General features: G+C 45.9%; 1 protein-coding gene and 1 pseudogene across 2 annotated transcripts in view; one reads left to right on the forward strand and one right to left on the reverse strand.

The window, feature by feature from the left end:
* The window catches only part of ITGAM (integrin subunit alpha M), a gene marked incomplete at its 5' end in the record, with an annotated part of 39,243 nt that extends 32,543 nt beyond the window's left edge, over positions 1 to 6,700 (reverse strand). The window contains 5 exons of the mRNA XM_082643912.1: positions 818 to 935; positions 1,082 to 1,152; positions 1,458 to 1,561; positions 4,335 to 4,440; positions 6,673 to 6,700. Of these exons, the coding sequence (XP_082500038.1) occupies positions 818 to 935; positions 1,082 to 1,152; positions 1,458 to 1,561; positions 4,335 to 4,440; positions 6,673 to 6,700 (427 nt within the window). The remainder of the gene's footprint in view (positions 1 to 817; positions 936 to 1,081; positions 1,153 to 1,457; positions 1,562 to 4,334; positions 4,441 to 6,672) is intronic.
* Positions 6,701 to 10,770: 4,070 nt separating this feature from the next.
* On the forward strand, positions 10,771 to 13,360 carry LOC309816737 (small ribosomal subunit protein eS26-like; annotated as a pseudogene). The gene is made up of 2 exons: positions 10,771 to 11,204; positions 13,246 to 13,360. The product of its transcript is annotated as a small ribosomal subunit protein eS26-like (transcript).
* Positions 13,361 to 16,193: the final 2,833 nt, after the last annotated feature.

Consider the following 16,193-nt stretch of genomic DNA (forward strand, 5'->3'; position numbering starts at 1 on the left):
ACATTTAAGAAATAAGTAAAGGGCTTCCCTGGTGGCGCAGTGGTTGAGAGTCCGCCTGCCGATGCAGGGGACACGGGTTCGTGCCCCAGTCTGGGAAGATCCCGCATGCCGTGGAGTGGCTGGGCCCGTGAGCCATGGCTGCTGAGCCTGCGCGTCTGGAGCCTGTGCTCCGCAATGGGAGAGGCCACAACAGTGAGAGGCCCGCGTACCGCAAAAAAAAAAAAAGTAAAATATGGATATATAGGTATGAATAGGGCAAAGCAGGGCAATGTGGTAGGACGTGATGGTGGAAATGATTAGAAGAGCCACTCAGGGAAGGTCTCTCTGAAGAGTTAACATTTGAGCTGAGATGACAGTAATAGGTTGTCAGCTGAGATCTGGGGAAAGAGCGTGCCAGGCTGAAGGAATAGTAAGTGCAAAGCCCTTGAGGCAGGGACAGCTTGGTGTGGTTCTTGGAGAAGAAAGGCAGCTGGAACACAGTGACTAAGATAGAAGAGTTGAGAAAGAAGTTGGAGAGGTGGACAAGGGCCACACCAGCTAGAGCCTCAAAGGCTACGGTCAGGCACTATGGCCAGGCTGAGTCCAGGCACTAACTCTAAGGACAATGGTTGAGACATTGTCTCACAAAGATGGGTGGCTATATCAGGACTTTCCTCAAAGTGCAAGATCCTAGCACCTCTCCAGAGCCCCTCTCTGCATTGGAACCCAGTTCCCTCACGCTTCTGCACCAAGACTTTTAAATAAACCCCCATACTATGAGCCCCTCAGCCCAGTCCTGCCAGCTCCCTCCAGTCTCATGCTGCTCGTCTGTACCCACCTCTGAGGGCCTCTGGGAGCCTTCTGGATTGCAGCAGTAGGTTGGATTCAAACAGGAAGCAGAAGCCGTTCACATAGGTGTTCTCCTTGCAGATTTGGTGCACGGTGGGGCCACAGGCCTAGGGGGCAGGGAACAGGTGGGAGGGGCTGTCCCTGCTTCCTGTCCTTTCACCCCAGCACCTCCACCCAACAAGACCCCAGCCCCAGCAGTCTTAGGCCCCCAATTCCTTCCCTTGGGACACTCCCATGACCCAACGCAACTCACCAGCAGCCGGAAAGGTTTGGTGGCGAACGCCAGAGACAGGCCCAGGGACATGTTCACAGCCTCCGGGGGGACTGAGGGGACAGATATATACATGGTCACCCTCGGGGATGGACGGGACTGTATAAGAGCTGGACAGGGGATGGACAGGAACCTCAACCAGGGAGACATGGAGGTGTGAGGGGTTCAAGGAGGCACGTAGGTCATGGAAAGGGACACAGAGGGGTGTCCGAGGGTGCCTGCATACAGCTCAGAGGCCAGGGAGCTGGCTCCCTGGGCCCCCATCACAGATCCCAAGACAAAGGCAACGTCTGGCAAGTCAATATGTGTGCAGAGGTGGAACCCTAGCCCTAGGTCCCAGCGAGGGGCAGTGACTTACCCTGCAGGGGGATGGGTTCACACTTGCCCATGCTGCAGTCGCACTGGTAGAGGCCGCCCGTCTGGTTAGCAGCCTTTATCTCCTGGGGGGCTCCAACCACCAGCCTGGGGGGAGAGGTGGGAACAGCTCACCACAGGGACAAGAGAATGCTATGACATCTGGGGAGAGAAGGAGACCGTGGAAGTTCCGCCACCCAAAATAAAAGTAGGGGAGCCAACCTCACAGGGATTCCCTAACTCCCAGAAACAGGAAGAAGATTCAGCAAAGAAAAACATGGGAATTTTTTTTAACCGCTGATTGTTTATTGTGAATATTCTCCTAAACCAGTCATTTGAATTCCCAGGGGTCATTTCAGTAAATTCAAGAACTTCCAAATCCTGAAGGCCAAACATTGAAGGTAGACAGTCTACCTTCCCAACTTGGAATCACTTCCCCATTCAGGCAGGGATGCAATATTGCATAGAGGACAGGAATAGAGGCCTTGGAGTTTTACTGCCTGAAATTAAAATTTAGTCCCACCCTTACTTCCTGTGTGACCTTGGGCAAGTCAATTAATTACCTTATTGTGCTTCAATTTTCTCATCTCTAAAATATGGATAATAGCAGTACCTACCTCAAGGTTATTATCAGGATTAAATGAGTTAATCTATGTACAGTCCAAAAATGGGAAAATGTTTAATCTTGGAGTGAGAAAGGCCTCTCTAAGAATGACATAATACCCAGAGGTCATTTTAAAGTGAATACATTCAACTCCACAGTCATTTTAAATAAATTTCTGTATCTGATCAACTACCAAAAGCAAAGTCAGAAAACAAACGATAAACGGGGGGAGGGAGATGAGCAACTCATACCCCAGACTACTTTCCTCAGTATAGTCAGAGCTGCCACAAACCAGTAAGGAAAAAAAAAACAAACCAAGAGAAAAATGGGCAACAGATAAGAAAAAAAATGCTCACAGAAAAGGAAATAAATCTCTCCTTAAAAAAGAAACGCAGGGCTTCCCTGGTGGCGCAGTGGTTAAGAATTCGCCTGCCAACGCAGGAGACGTGGGTTCGAGCCCTGGTCTGGGAAGATCCCCCATGCCGCAGAGCAACTAAGCCCGTGCACCAAAACTACTGAGCCTACACTCTAGAGGCTTCGAGCCACAGCTACGGAAGCCTGCGTGCCTAGAGCCCGTGCTCCATAGCAACAGAGACCACCACAATGAGAAGACCCCACATGGCCATAAATTAATTAATTAATTTTTTTTTTAAAAAAAGAAATGCAATTTAAAACTAAATTGAGAGACCGTTTCTCACCTGTTCAATTTACAAAGATCATAAGTTTGCTAACACTTTGGGTTGGCAAGTGGGTGGGGAAGTAGGTGTTTGCATAAACTTCTGGTGTGAGTGCAAATTGTTGCCACCCTCATAGAGGGTAATTTGGAAAAATCTATTAAAATTACATATGCACATGTACCCTTGGATCTAGCAATCCTAGTTCTAGGAATTTACTTCCAAAATATACTTGCACATGTAAAAAATGCCAACATTGTTCATATAGCAAAAGTTTGGAAACAATCTAATGTCCATTAAGAGGAGATTTGGGGACTTCCCTGGTGGTCCAGTGGGTAAGACTCTGAACTCCCGATTCAGGGGTCCCGGGTTCAATCCCTGGTAGGGGAACTAGATCCCACATGCTGCAACTAAGAGCCCACATCCTGCATGCCGCAACTAAACATGCCGCAACGAAAATCCTGTGTGCCGCAACTAAGACCCAGCGCAGCCTAAATAAATAAATAAATAAATAAATAAATTTTAAAAATAGATTTAAATGTAATATAAATGTAAATTACAGTACTTCCAAATAATGGAATATGATGTAAGCATTAAAAAGAACAAGCAAGCTCTTTTTTCATTTATTTGGTAAAATCAGCAAACTCTAAAAAAATAAAATGCAAAGGACAGTATAGAGCAGAGGCCAGCAAACTTTCTTTTAGAAAAGTAACATTATTTCCATAAATATTATTTCTGTAAAAGTAAATATTTTAGGCTTTGCAGGCCATAGAGTCTCTGTCCCAGCCTCTCTGTTCTGCTACTATAGCTCCAAAACTGCCCTAAAAAATAAATGACTAGAGATCATCATACTAAGTGAAGTAAGTCACACAGAGAAAAATGATGTAAATGAACTTATTTACGAAACAGAAACAGACTCACAGATTTCAAAAACAAACTTATGGTTACCAAAGGGGAAATGAGAGGGGGAGAGATAAATTAGGAGCTTGGGATTAACACACACACACTGCTATATATAAAACAGATAACCAACAAGGACCTACTGTATAGCACAGGGAACTCTACTCAATTTTCTGTAATAACCTATATGGGAAAAGAATCTGAAAAAGAATGAATATATGTATATGAATAACTGAATCACTTTGCTATACATCTGAAACTAATGCAACATTGTGAATCAACTATACTGCAGTAAAATGTTTTTAAGTATTGGAAAATAATAAAAAAAATAATAATAAATGACAGGTGGGGAGTAGGGGTAGCCAAGTGTCAATAAAATGTATTTACAAAAATAGGCAGCAGGTTGTAGTTTGAGTATAATGTATACTACAAATTGTGTGCAGGATGATGTGGAGGTTTATGCACTGTAGAATCTCTCCGAAAGAACATATGAGAAACCATTCAACAAGGACCCTGCTAGGGAGGGAATTGGGGGAAGGGTTTGAGGAAGAGACTTTCTTACTATCACACTCTTGTATCTTTTGAATGTAGAACTCTGATAAATTAAGAAAAAAAACAAATCAAGGAAATTGTGATTTTTTTTAAGGTATGTTAAGTCTTGGAGGGAAAGTGTGTGAGCAGGGAGTCCCCCTGTGGCCCTTACCGGGATCCCTCAAGCTGGACCACACTCTGCCCGAAGCCCCTTGCATTGTTTTGGAAGATGACTGCTTTTTCCGTGTCCAGGTTGAACCCGTGACATAAGGCCAAGGCTGCAGGGAAAACAAGGAGGGCGGGAGTCAGGAGGACAGAAGGAGACAGTTAAGAAAGCAACCTGGGGGGCTTCCCTGGTGGCACAGTGGTTGAGAGTCTGCCTGCCGATGCAGGGGACACGGGTTCGTGCCCCGGGCTGGGAAGATCGCACATGCCACGGAGCGGCTGGGCCCGTGAGCCATGGCCACTGAGCCTGCGCATCCGGAGCCTGTGCTCCGCAATGAGAGAGGCCACAGCAGTGAGAGGCCCGTGTACCGCAAAAAAAAGAAAAAAAAAAGAAAGCAGCCTGGAGACTTCCCTGGTGGAGCAGTGGTTAAGAATCCACCTGCCAATGCAGGGGACATGGGTTTAAGCCCTGGTCCAGGAAGATCCCACATGCCGCAGAGCAACTAAGCCCATGCGCCACAACTACTGAGCCTGCACTCTAGAGCCCGCAAGCCACAACTACTGAGCCCGCGTGCCTAGAGCCCATGCTCCGCAACAAGAGACGCCACCACAATGAGAAGCCTGCACACCACAACAAAGAGTATCCCCCGCTGGCCGCAACTAGAGAAAGCTCGCAGCAACGAGGACGCGACGCAGCCCTAAATAAATAAATAAATAAATAAATTTATTTTTTTAAAAAATAAAAGAAATCAGCCTTCCCTCCTGCCCCAAGCATCTTCCTGTTGGGATTCACCCTAACCCAGCATGGACATGGGTGCCTCCCACATCCCAGCCTGGAGAGAGGTCGCCACACTTTTTCTATAAAGGGCAAGATAGTAAATATTTTAGGCTTTGTGGACCAAGAGGCAAATGGAGTCTATTATGTACGTACCTATATAAGAAAAGAGGAAATGCATGTCTACAAATTTTTCATGAAGGAAATTCAAAATATAATAATTGAGTACAATTTTTTTTGTAATACAAGTTACTGATGAGACAACTGGAATTCTTTAGGAGAAATAACATTGCACGCCATTCAAAGTTAGTGTTCAAAATGACTCAAAGTTAGTGTTCCCTGTCATGAATCGATTATAAATGTTCATCTGGGACCTATGGCTCCAGGTTGTACAAAAACACATGGTGGAGCCCTCATCTTATGCCCACAGAGGACAGTTTGCTGACTCCTGGCCTAAGAACCACCAACAGGGTGTAATGGAAGAAATTTTCACATATTGAGCTATGGGGAAGTCATTCTGGCTTATACATGATTTAGCTTGAATTTTATGCTAAGTAAAACAGCCTGTGTGTAGCCTCTCAAACATACATCGTACAACTATTTTAATAATTAAAGAAAAGGGTGCATTGTCCAGAAGTAAAGAACGTCCATGTTAAAAATAAAGATTAAACGCCTCCCTTCCCAGGACGCCAGCGCTGCTACTCCTTTGATGATAAGACTCCCAGGTGCCAAGGCCATACTGACTGGCTGTGTACATGCTGATCTGTTGTTTGTTTTGTTTTTAACCTTAAAGGAACATATCCCTGACTTGTTTGATGTTCTTTGTTCTGACAAGATATAGAACTGTGCTGAAAACCATGTTTCTCCGGAGCAGTTCCTCAGAGTTCTCTGAGAGGCTGTCTCCTGAGTTATAGTCCTCAGTTTGGCTCAAAGAAAACTCTTTTCTTGTTTATTGATTATTTCCATCAACAGGTGCATTCAGCCCCTCTCTGAACCCCTCCCTGGGTTCCCACCCCACTGATTTGCCCAACAATCAAGTTCCTAAAGGCTCAGTTAGGTAATTTTCTTCCTATGCAACTTTCAAGCATTTCTTTCCCTTCTCTGGCTCTTAGTCCACAAAACACAGACACAAAGGAAAAAAACTTGAATCATTTTGATCAGTCAGTCATTCAACAAACATTTACACCTGAGTCCTTGGAAAAGAGGAGACCAATAGGAGGAGGTGAGGTGGAATCCAAGAAGAAACACTCCAAGAAGAGAAGCCAAGACCTGCTGTGCACACTTAGACGTGTCATTTCACCTCTCGGGGTCTCAGTTTCCTCCTCTGTGAAGAAAGGACCAGCCAAACCCCCTTGCATAGACCATGAATTGAGTCATTTATCCAAGCTTCTCTGCTCATCCCATCTAGGTCTAGCTCTACTCTGCTTCTTGAATCCCTTAACCTTCCCCCAATCCCCTTTGTCTCTCCCAGCCTAACTCCTAAATATTCTGTACCCTTTCTCTCCACAAACTCACAAACCCAAAAACTCCCCTCCTCCTCACTCTGAGGGCCCCCCAACTCCTGGCACACCTGTTAGTAGAAGGACTCTGTGAGTCATAGCTGGAGAGAGCAGGAGCCGTGAGACTGCAGGCACCACTGAGCCACTTCAAGGTAGCCACCAAAGCCAGGAAGGACCGGAAAAGGGAAGTAGGAGGTAGAGGTCTGTCAGAGACTCAAAGGAAGAGGACGGAGGCTCAGTGAGCACACAGCCCTGCCAGACCTGCCCCCTCTACCCAGCCTCCCGGCCCAAACCATCAGGGTCACTAACCCATAGGTGGCTTTGTTTGCCCACCTGCTTCTAGAAACATTATGAACAGCAAAGCACAGACTTATGACCTGCCCCCCAGAACATGTCTCCCTGAAAGCACGCTTTGCAAAATGTCCTTCCCTCCTGCCCAGGGAAGTGGGAATACCTGTCAGCTAGAGCTATCCTCCTGTGTGGCCATCAGTAAGGTCAACTCAGGTACAGAGAAACCCGGTGCTTTTTTCTTATATAAATTTATTTATTTATGTATTTATTTTTGGCTGCATTGGGTCTTCACTGTGGCACGCAGACTTCTCAGTGAGGTGGCTTCTCTTGTTGCGGAGCACAGGCTCTAGGTGCGCAGACTTCAGTAGTTGTGGCGCCGGGCTTAGTGGCTCCACAGTATGTGGGATCTTCCTGGGCCAGGACTCGAACCCATGTCACCTGCATTGTCAGGGGGATTCTTAACCACTGCACCACGAGGGAAGTCCTCTACGTGGTGCTTTTTTCATATTATTTTGCTTTAAAAAAAACAAAAAAACAAAAAAACAGCCTCAGGACTTCCCTGGTGGCGCAGTGGTTAAGAAGCCGCCTGACAATGCAGGCGACACGGGTTCGAGCCCTGGTCCAGGAAGATCCCTCATGCCGCGGAGCCACTAAGCCTGCACTCCACAACTACTGAAGCCCATGGCCTAGAGCCCGTGCTCCACAGCAAGAGAAGCCACCGCAATGAGAAGCCCACGCACTGCAACAAAGAGTAGGCCCCGCTCGCTGCAACCAGAGAAAGCCCGCACACAGCAACAAAGACCCAACGCAGCCAAAAAAAAAAAAAAGCCTCCAACTCTTTTGCCCTGGAATTTTCACTTCCAAGAATTTATCCTAAGAAATATCTGAGAAGTACAGTCAAAGATGTCTGCACAAGCTGTTTTCAAAGACACAGGAGCGGCCTTCCCTGGTGGCACAGCAGTTGAGAGTCAGCCTGCCGATGCAGGGGACACGGGTTCGTGCCCCGGTCTGGGAAGATCCCACATGCAGCTGAGCGGCTGGGCCCGTGAGCCATGGCCGCTGAGCCTGCGCATCTGGAGCCTGTGCTCCACAACGGGAGAGGCCACAGCAGTGAGAGGCCTGCGTAAAAAAAAAAAAAAGACACCATACTTGTGTGTGTCTGCTAGTGTGATTCCCCAAGCCAATCATTTTTCATTCTCTCTCCAACATATTTTCTCTTGCCCTTAGTTCTGCTTTCTTAATAACCAGAGCAAAGAAATGTGTGCGTTCTGAAAAAAATTCCATTAAAATTCTGAACATTTTGTTTTAAAATTACCTCTTTAAAAATACATATGTGTAGGAAAACCAAAATGTTAATAGTGGTGGTCGCTGGATCATAGGACAATGGGTCTGTTCTACTCTATTGCTGCAGAGCAAACTACTCCAAATAAAACGGCGACTTCTTTTTTTTTAATTTATTTTATTGAAGTGTAGTTGATTTACAATGTTGTGTTAGTTTCTGGTGTACAACAAAGTAATTCAGTTATACATATACAGAATAGTTTGCATCTGCTGATCTCAAGTTCCCAGTTCATCCCTCCCCCATATCCCCTCTCCCTTGGCAACCACAAGTCTAAAACAGCAACTTCTCATTGTGTCATGGTGCTGTGGATTGTCTAGCCTCAGCAGTTCTCACTAGGGAATCTCAGATGGCTGCAGTCAGATCGTGACTGGGGCTGGAGTCCTTGAAGACTCAGCTCAGCTGGACTTTCAAAACAGATCACTCCCGTGGCTGGAAGTTGGTGCCATCAGCAGGCCAGGAGCTCGGTTACAGCTGGAGGACCTCCATGTGGCCTCTCTATGTGGCTTGGGCTACTCACAGCATAGTGGTTAGACTTCAAGAGCAAATATTCCAAGAGATAAGAATTGAAAGTTCCCAGTCTCTTAAGGTGTTGATCTGGAAACAGTCACAGAGTCACTTCTACTATATTCTAGTGGTCAAGCAGTCACAGAGCTCGACCACATTCTAAGAGAGGGGGACAAAGATATCACCTCTCAGTGGGAGGCGTGTCAAAGAATTTGTGATCAACTTTAATCTGCCACAGGGTGATTTAAATTTTCTTCTATATATATTTGTGTACTTAAAACTTTTATACAAAAAAAAAAAAAGAGTGACGTTTATAATCAGAAAGAAAAGGAAAACACCAAAAAGTAATTTAAACAACAAAGGGCCCATTCTTGCTAGCAGGAAAGGAGGCTGAGGAAAAAGAAATAAGACCATTGGATCAGGATGAGGAGCTACCAACCAGGGTGTGAGGACATATTTTAATAAATAAGCTGGTGGGACTTCCTTGGTGGCACAGTGCTTAAGACTCCGCACTCCCAATGGAGGGGGCCTGCATTCGATCCCTGGTCAGGGAACTAGATCCCACATGCATGTTGCAACTAAGAGTTCGCATGCCACAACTAAGGAGCCCACGTGCTGCAACTAAGACCCGGCGCAACCAAATAAATAAATAAATATTTTTTTAATAAAAAAGAATGAATGCAAAAATAAATAAATAAATAAGCTGGGTTTATTTTTGATAAAAAAAACTTTCACACTCTGATCACCACAGGAAGTTGCTCGGATATCACGGCCCCTCTGTGCCCTTAGCAGTGGCCAAGGGCCCACTTTAAAGGCATAGGCAATATCTCAGAAAGATTGTCCAACCCCCAGAGCCTTTCTTAATGACCCACCCTATGGTGTGCACCTGACCAGGTAACCACAGGTGGGCACCTAGCTATAAGCTCCCATCTATCCCCTACCCCTACTCTTGACGAAAGCTTAGCTTGGGTTTCCCTGTACATGAACACTGAGACAAGGGGAAGTAATTTATTTGAGAGGTAATCCAGGAAACACTGGTGCAGAAGTGAGCCCATAAAAGCTGTGAGATGGAACAAGTTACTGCTGTGGATGATTGGAGCTCAATACACTGAGGAACTCTGAAATCCAGGGTAAAACATGCCTCAGAGTTATCCACCTGAGAGGAGAGGGGGCTAGGTATTTATCCACAACTCACATCAGCTATCAGTGGAGGGCTGCTCTCCGGGAAAGCCTTACTTCTCTGGTGCATCCAATTTGCCCTGCACCCAGGCAGAGAAGGCTCCAGAAGCCAGAGAGAGCCCTCAGGCAGGCAGGTACTGGCAGCTGGAAACCTGGCCAGCTTGCATGAGAATGATAAACACTGATGGGACGTGAATGGAGCAATTGCAGTGTCTGCTACAGATACTCAGATATTTTTTCATAGCACTCACTATTACATGAAATTATATTACATATTTATTAATCTATCTATTGTCTGACTCCCCAGCTAGAGTCTATAAGCTCCAGAGAGCAGAGATTCTTGTCTGTCTTGCTCATCACTCTATTTTCAGTGCACAGAAGAGTGCCTGGTTCATAAGAGAGATCCCCCCCGCCCCTCCCTCAGAGAGAGAATTCTGGAAAGAGGGCAGGGTAGCAAGCACCAAGAATCCTTCCTCCCCAACTAGATAGCAATTGTACCAGAAGGATCTCTCTGATGTAACTATTTAAGAGCTCTGAGTCTATAATGCACCAAAAAAAAAAAAAAAAAAAAAAAGACCTGTGGTTAATTTCTGTGTATTTCAGCTCTTAGCGCTGTAGCAGCTACCAACCCCTCACTAACTGCAATTCCATGGCAAGCTTTGCAGGAGCAGGTTGCGTGAAGCTTGTAGGAACCAAGGTGTCAAGAACCCATCCGTTTATGATGCCTATCATGGAATCTTAACTACAAAATCTTCAAAACTTGAAATAATTTGAGTGAACCAGTGTTCCTAACATCAAATCAATCTAAATAGAGCATAAGGCGCTTTGCTGGGTCAGGTTAAAAACAACCACTATGCTCTCTCGCCTCCTCGCTTCCAAGACGACCAGGAAAAGAAGGAATAATGGTCGTGCCAAAAAGGGGCGCGGCCACGTGCAGCCTATTCGCTGCACCAGCTGTGCCCGATGCGTGCCCCGAGGATAAGGCCATTAAGAAGTTCGTCATTTGGAACATCGTAGAGGCCGCAGCCGTCAGGGACATTTCCGAAGCGAGTGTTTTCGACGGTGAGTGAGCTCCTGGCGCGAACTGTCCTATGTGTTTCCCAAGCTGTATGTGAAACTGCATTACTGCGTGAGTTGTGCCGTTCACAGCAAGGTAGGCAGGAGTCGTTCTCGGGAAGCCCGGAAGGACCGAACACCTCCACCCCGATTGAGACCTGCTGGTGCTGCGCCACGACCTCCACCAAAGCCCATGGAAGGAGCTAAGTCCTTAAAGACTGAAGAAATACGGTCCCCTGGAAAGACAATAAAACGGAAATTATACTTTTAAAAAAACCCACCATTTGCTTAGTGATTTACAGGTCCCTTTCACAGACATAATCTCTTCTGATACTCGTGCTCAAACTATGAGTTAGATGCTATTATTAATTCTAATTATCATCTTTCTTGTGCAGAAGTTCTTTTGTTTCATGTGGCCAAATTTATTATTAGTCTTTTCTGTAACTTCTTTAATAAATCTCCAGAGTTAGAAAAATTTTTTTTCACCTATATATTCTTCTCAAATACTTCTTTTCCTTCCGTTATTTAACTTCTTACTTTGTGTACTGTTGAATTTTTTGTGTGCAGTGTGAAACAGGGAATCCAGTTTCATTTTTGTCCATATGAACAAATAATTTTCCAGTTCCATTTACTGAAAAGAGTTTAAAATAAGCTTTTAGAAGGAAATTTTACTTTCCTATATTTGTCAATTTTTTTTTTATTGCCCATCTGTTTTCTACCCAAGTCAGTATAATGCAAGTTTCCAGTGTTACGTATCACCCCGGTGCAATTATCTTCTTTCTGAATCTGAGTAAATTACGGTAACCAGAACCCACAGCCCAACTCTGTGGAAAACCACTTCAAAGAGAAGAAACTTTTGTTTCCTCCCCAAGGGCAAAAATGATGGGCAGCAGGAACATCCAATCATAACCCTATTTCCTACTTGAGGCAGATTCAATGGGCAAAAAAGTCATCATTTGCAGAAAGTATGAAAACCCAAGACCATTAAGTGATAACTTGTTAGAACTAATCTTATTCAGCAAGATCAACATATAAAAATGTAATCCATGGGCTTCCCTGGTGGCGCAGTGGTTGAGAGTCCGCCTGCCGATGCGGGGGACACGGGTTCGTGCCCCGGTCCGGGAGGATCCCACGTGCTGCGGAGAGGCTGGGCCCGTGAGCCATGGCCGCTGAGCCTGCGCGTCTGGAGCCTGTGCTCCTCAACGGGAGAGGCCACAGCAGTGAGAAGCCCGCGTACCGCAAAAAAAAAAAAAAAAAAAAAAATGTAATCCATTTCTTGTTCAGCTAAGACTAATTTCCTGATTAGAAAATATAATAGGAAAAACACCATTCGTAGCACCAAAAAGCTATAAAACACGTAAGCATAAATGTAACATGAAATATGTATGAACTATTTATTTTTTAAGCTATTAGTCTTTCCTGAAGGACATAAAAGAATAGAGAGAGATGGCATATTCATGGGGGACAAGGCTTAACATTATAAAGATATCAGTTCTCCGTCAGATTACTCAGTAATTCAGTGTAACCTCACCCAATAGGATTATTATTGAATTTGACAAGCTGATTCTAAAAATCACCTAGAGGAGAAAACACACAAGAATAGCCTAGAAAACTATGAAGCATACCTTATTACATAACTCCATTCCACAGCCAGACATGCCATATCACAGCACTACCTTAAAGTCAGATAAGCAAAGGTAAGGTGTTGGTTCTGGAATAAATACATAAAACCAAATACATAAAACCAATACTGGTATATACAAAAATCTGATATTCCCACCGGAATTAATATATTTCTTTTAATGAAAAATCAAACAAACGTTATCTGATCCCACTTCCCCCACCAACCACTGCCCCATTTTTTTGCGTCCCTTTTGCAAAGCAGATTCCAGAACAGTTGTCTGTATTTGCTGTGCCCAGGTCTGCCCTTCCCACGCTCCCTTGAACCCATTCCATTCCAGCCTTTGCCCCACCCCAGCCTCCACTTCACCAAAACTTTTCATCACTGTCACCAAGGATAAATGGTTAACTCCAAGAATTGGTTTGCAATCTTCATCTTAAGGGATTCCGCAGCAGCTTTTCACATTTGCCCGCTCCTTCCTGGGATTAATTTGTATATTGGCTTCCAAGGACCCTCACTCACCTGTTTCTCCTTCACCTCCATCTCTCCGTCGAGGTTCTTTGGCCAATCCCTCCTTTTCTCCCCAACCTGGTAAGGAGGATTCCAGAGCTCAGTCCTTGGGCCTCTTTTTTTATCTACTCCTGTCCTTAGGTGGGCTCAGGGCTATAAACATCACCCATATGTTGATGATCCTCGGTTTCTGTCTCCATCCCAGACCTCTCCTGAGCTCCAGACTCGGATAGCCAATGGCTCGCCCCATGTCTGACAAGCTCCACAAACCAAGTATGTCTAGACCTGAACTCCTGATCACTCCCAATCATGCTCCCCACATCTGGGCCCATCTCAGCCTCAAGTGCATGAGACAAGGCTAGGCCAAGACACGACTGATTCCACTGGTAAAGTTACAATGAGCCACCGTTAGGTTCATACAGTTTATTACTTACATAGACAGCAAAACCAATCCTTCCATAGTCATCCTACACATCAAAAAGGACGGTATCAAAAAAGAGAGGGTATATCCTAGACTAAGAGACACAGCAGTTTTAATCTGGAGCTCTTTTGGGGGGCAGGGGGCAGTGAGTGAGGCAGAAAGCCGCATACACAGTCAGAACCTGGGACATGAGTCATGACTCCTGAGACCCTTCTAAGGGACGTAGGAGGCGAATAGGGGGTGGCCCCCAAGCAGCTCCTCATCCTCTGTTCCAGAAAGGTCACAGACGTTCTGCTGAAACTCAGACGAGCTGTGGTTCAAGCCTTTGCCTGTGTGGCACGTGTGGTAGTGCCAGGTGGCTGGGGGCACCATGGCGGTGCTATTCCCCCACTTTCAATCAGTGGCAGTAGTGTCCTTGTGAGACAGGCTGGGGCCTGGGACTCTTTGCTGCAGTGCTATAATGCTTGCATCCGGACAAATGTCTCCTTGAGCAACAAAATACAAAGAAACTGTAAGGGGCTATAACTGCATGCATGCGCTGTTGGGGCAAATTCTGGACAAAAGATACAAAAAGACCAAAAAAAACCACAAACGCAACTGCCACTTCTGAAGAAAAGGGAGCTAAAACAGGGTACTGCGCATGCCCCCTGCACTCAACACCACCTAAGGGGTGGGCAAACCATCTAGGCCACGCCTCCAGCCCAACCCCCAGACACACCCCTACCCTCACCCCATACAAGGAGCTGTCTCATCCCCGCCCCCCTCAGGGAGCGAGCAAGGAAACCTGTTACTTGTTTTTGCCCCCTCCTACAGCTGCAGGAACCCCAATACAAACTTGCCTGAAGTTCCTCACTGGCCTCTTCTCAATTTCAGTTGATTGGGGAAGGCCAAAAACCCTGGTCAGTAACACTTCCAGTCACTCAGAGTGAAAGTCATAAGGAAATCCTACGGCTCTGCCTTCAAATATGTCCAAAAATATGACCCTTCCTTACCAACTCCACAGTTACCAAAATTGTGGAAGCCACCATTGTCCCACCTGGAATGGAGCCTTAGACCTTGTCTGTGCCCCACTGCTTCTCTATTTCCCCCCAACAACACAAAGTCAGTTTTCAACATCGTAGCCAGAGGGAGCCTTTCAAAACGCAAGGCATATATTATTCCTCTGCTCAAAAGCTTACAAAGTCTCCTCACCTCGCTGAGAGTCCAAGCCAGTCTTGCCATAACCTACCAGGCCCTGCATGATCTGTCGTCCCAGCCTCCACCCTTGCCTCTCTGAGCTCATCTCCTTCTCTCTGAGCCCTTGTTCCCCCCACTCCAGCCACACTGGCCTCCTTGCAGTTCTTCAAGGCCAGCACATCGGCTCTTCCCTCTGATTGGAGTATTTTTCCCCCAGATCTTTGCATGGGTCACTCTCTCACCTCCTTCAAACAAGTGGGTTTGCTATCAAATGACTCTCCATGCTCAGCCTTACAAATCCTCTCTGCCGTGTTTCTTCTCCCAAACTTTTCTGGCTTTGCTCTCAAGAGAAAGAAGGTAGCAGAGTCTCCATCTCCTGTTGCCCCATGCAGCACCCAGGATCAAGGCTCCTCTCTCCCCAACACAATCTCTCAGACCCATCTCTCCAAATCTCTTTTCCCTCACCTAGCCAGACAACTTACCTCTGTCTAAACCCTTCCAATTTGCCTGATGTACCACATTCAAAGGCAGTTACCTCACAGGATCGATCCTCCTAAGAAGGTTCTGGGAAGTACCAACAACAAAATTTTGTTTTTCCATTACACTGAATTGCCAAGGAAAGTTCCACTTGAATGTCATCCTCAACAATCTGGTTAAGCCTTTGATGCCTGGGGCCAGACTTGGGGGGTTAAAATCCTAGCTCTATAAGCCTGAGACCTTGAGCAAGTTACTCTCTAGACCCCATTGTCCTCAACTGGGAAATGATGGTAATAATAGTACTCACCCCTTGGGGTTGTTGTGATGGTTAAATGAGATAATAGATGTCAGAGTGCACGTAGTGAATATTCAGTCAACATTAGCTATAATTATTTGACCCACTGTGTCTTGGGCTGACCATGATATGGTTGGCATGGCCCTAATGACACATAAATGGTATATTGGCATCAGAGTTGCCTGTCACTCAGTTGGAAGCATTCTAGACTTTTTCACCTACTCTCTCAGTTGTCCAAGCAGGGAGCCAAACGTCAGGCAGATCAGAGAAAAATTCCTACCACAGGCTTGATGGGCGTCTTGGGCGTTTCCACCAAAATCACACTAAGAACATGGTTGGCCAGAGGTCACTCGCAAGGCAGGGTCAGACGTGCACTGCCACCACCCCTGAAATACTTCCTCCTGCTTCCAATCCTTGAAAGCAGAAGTAGCTCAGGACCTGACCTGAGCAGAACAGAGGAGAAAACTACTAACTCCTGGAATAGAACGGGAAGGAAGTTGTGCTTCTGTCAGGGGAGGAGAAGAACCAGAAGCTCTTTTGAGCAGATTATTTTGCTTCTGGGGTGAGGGGGATAGAGGCACATGTAAAAGGGCAACCGCCTCTCCCCAACCCCACAAGGCAGGTTCTTCTGGAGTGTGAGTCTGATGTGTCCTAAGATATCTGACTGTTCAACCCCTAAGAAGTTGGGGCAGGCCTAGGAAGCCACTGTAATTGTATTTC

The sequence above is a fragment of the Mesoplodon mirus genome (genome assembly GCF_964341445.2).
Source record: "Mesoplodon mirus genome assembly, chromosome: 15".
In the NCBI taxonomy this organism is placed as follows: Eukaryota; Metazoa; Chordata; class Mammalia; order Artiodactyla; family Ziphiidae; genus Mesoplodon; species Mesoplodon mirus.